Source organism: Psammomys obesus, unplaced genomic scaffold, assembly GCF_907164565.1.
Source record: "Psammomys obesus unplaced genomic scaffold, mPsaObe1.curated_primary_1811, whole genome shotgun sequence".
Lineage (NCBI taxonomy): Eukaryota > Metazoa > Chordata > Mammalia > Rodentia > Muridae > Psammomys > Psammomys obesus.
The window spans coordinates 1-2,931 of NW_026588120.1; the positions used below are offsets into that span (position 1 = coordinate 1).

Here is a 2,931-nt window from a genome sequence, read left to right on the forward strand (position 1 = left end):
TTTTTTTTTAATCTCCATGAGCCTACATAACACTTCTGGTATTGTAAAATTTGCTATGAGGAGAGCTTCCTTGTCAGTTCAATTGATTCACTTATGTTCTCCAGCCAAAGTATGTGATGTCTTCAACAATATGCTCTTACAATATAGCTATGGACTATAACCAAAGGCAGTGACAATAGCCTGTGTTGTTTTGGAGTTCATTCATTTTGATAGCCTTGTTATTTCTTATGTTCTTACATGAACACTCATGTATAATTCCTTAAACTGCATGTAATTCTTCTTCACAGAGCTCAATTAATTCCTTGTACCATCTGAAAAACTGTGGAAAGAAGGTGCAGCTATGTACTTTCAAAATGACAAATACATATAAATGTAAAGCACAAGAAAGGTCTAGAAGAGTACACCCCACACTGTAGAACGAGACAGAGGATTAAAGGTTATGATCAAAGCTTCCTTACCTTTATAAAGAATGTTCTAATGTTAAAATTTATAACAGGTTCAAACACTCCATATAATTAGAGGTTATTTTAAAATCCAATAATAGTAGCCAATGATCTCTGCTTCTATTAGGTATCCTGTGACTTTGCAAATTCAGATGCACTTGCTCACACTAAAATTAGGATTTTTAGCTCTCATGTTCTAGACATAGCTGTTGTTCTTCTAAAATTAAATAGGTAATGACATTATATAAATTTTCTGTGTTTCATACTACTCTGAATGTAAGAATGGTGGACCTGTCTGATCAGAAGACTGTATCCATGATACATAAATAAAACATATTGTATTTATTTGGAGATACATTTGAAAGGGAGTTTGTAGACCAAAGAAGTGAAGAAATACTTCTAGAGGTGTTGAATTCAACTACATTTCCCTTATTTTTTTTTTTTTTTTGATGTTGAGAAACAGTATTATTTGTGTACATGGACAGACACGGGTGATGTAATTACCAAAATACAAAAAGAAACAAGCTTTGGAAAATCGATTAAGAGAACACTTAGACTAAGAAAAATTAGGATATCTGAGAAAGAACGAGCCAAGATGAAGCTACTTCTCAATACTCTTTGTTTCCTCCAGACTCTCATATCTCAGCCTCAGACTCCAGGTCAGCAGCAGTCCCCGGAGCTGTGACCACAGCCTGAGTCCCCAGACTGCTGACCACTGCCAAAGTCACAGGAACTGGAGCTCCTGCGCCTGCATCTGTGGGACCTGCGACTGTGGTGGCTCAGGCAGCAGCCTCCCTCAGAGCTGGGGACACTGCAGCTCCCAGAGCTTGCAGCACAGCAGGAGGAGGCTGCAGGCAGACACTGTGCTGTGCTCTTCTCGGGGTACTTGGGAAGAGGCTGGCACTGCTTCTGGTTCTGCTGGCAGGACATCTCAGCAGGGATTTGACCAGATGTGAAGGATGGAGGAGACTTTTAGAGCAGTCTGTGGATGAGGAGTCTGGTTCAAGAGCCTCTTTATTCTGTGTAGTTGGTGAAGCATCACCCAAGCATGCTGCTGTTTTCACAACTAGGGAACATGACAGTACAAGGCACTTCCCAGTTCCCCGGCTTCCTGTTCTTTCCTGTGCCCCTGCCTAAAGAACTCATAAGGCTGAACCAGGAAGCCTTGTGACTACAAAATCACTTCCTTTTGTACTTCCCCAGACATTGTCCCACCTTTGCATATTAGTTCACAAGCTCTAACCTTGTTTTTATCACTTAACAATACTAATATGTAGATGTATCCAGGATGCTCAAAGTTTAAATACATTTGATCTAATGATATTAGTGCTATCCTGGATATATTTATGAAGAGCTCAAGCATAAGGCCCCAGTCTTCATATGTCAAGCCCCCATTGCACTGCAGAACAAAAGTTGATGAGATGGGACCTTCAGGCGTCCTCTGAGAGTGGCATCTGAGAAAGGCAGTAGCCTATGAGGATGCAATGGATGCAATGTGTGGAACAAGGAACAGAGAGATGCTTGAGACCAGTTAAAGAGAAGAGACTTAGCACTCTAGAGGTGATGAAGAATCACAACCTCTATTATTAAAAAGAAAGATATCCTCCTCATTTCCCCTATTTTTGCTGCTGTGTGGAGACTCTTATTTTCAATCTACAAGGCATTATTTAAGAACTCAGTTATTCAAAAAGAAAGGAAGAGCCTAATAAAGAAGGTTAAATAGGGAAGTAGGGAGTATCTGGGGAGAAACAAGTGAGGAGAAACTGTGGTCAGAATATGCTATTTGAGAAAAACTGTTTTATTTCTCTTGTGTGTGTGTGTTTTTCCTCATTTATTTTATTTATTTTATTCACTTTACATCCTTGGAGTCCTAGTCTCTTCCCCCACCTCCACCCTCATTTTTCCTCAGAAAAGGAAGGCTCCCTTTCCCATCCACCCCATCTCATCAAGTTGCATCAGGACTGAACATGACCTCTACCCTGGAGCCTGTTAGAGTTGTCCTCTGAGAGGTTCTACCCAACAGTGCCTTAAAACAGATGCTGAGATCACAGCCAAACATTGGTCCATGTGTAGGGAGTCTTGGGGAATAGTAGGAGGAAAGAGAAAAAGACCTGGAAGTGACAGGAGCTCTACAAAAGAAACAACAGAGCCAACTAACTAGGACCCAGAGGGGTTTGCTGAGACAGAAGCATCAACCAATGACCATGCATGAACTGGATCTAGGCTCTAGCACATGCATGCGTACATACAAAGATGTAGCAGATGGGCAGCTTAGGCTTCAAGTGGGTACTCTAGTAAGGGAATTGGGGACTGCATCTCAAAAAAAAGAAAACCTATTTTCAACCAAAAAAAGTGACTCAGAGATTGTCAGGAGGAGTTTAAAATTTTGAGAATAAAATAAATAAATAATGAATACAATATTAAATAAATAATAAATAAAATATTTAAGCCTTTACAAGTGCCACAGTTCCCTATAGCTGCTTGCTGC

At 40.2% G+C, this 2,931-nt stretch overlaps 1 protein-coding gene across 1 annotated transcript; it reads right to left on the reverse strand.

Annotated features, from left to right (window-relative positions):
• Positions 1-1,103: 1,103 nt before the first annotated feature.
• On the reverse strand, positions 1,104-1,373 carry LOC129674220 (late cornified envelope protein 3B-like). The gene has a single exon (XM_055604090.1). It carries the CDS (start codon positions 1,371-1,373, stop codon positions 1,104-1,106), a length of 270 nt encoding a protein of 89 aa, XP_055460065.1.
• Between the last annotated feature and the right edge of the window lie 1,558 nt (positions 1,374-2,931).

Excerpts from the sequence above, each read along its gene's own strand:
- LOC129674220 (XM_055604090.1), bottom strand. The coding sequence starts at position 1,373 with ATGTCCTGCCAGCAGAACCAGAAGCAGTGCCAGCCTCTTCCCAAGTAC.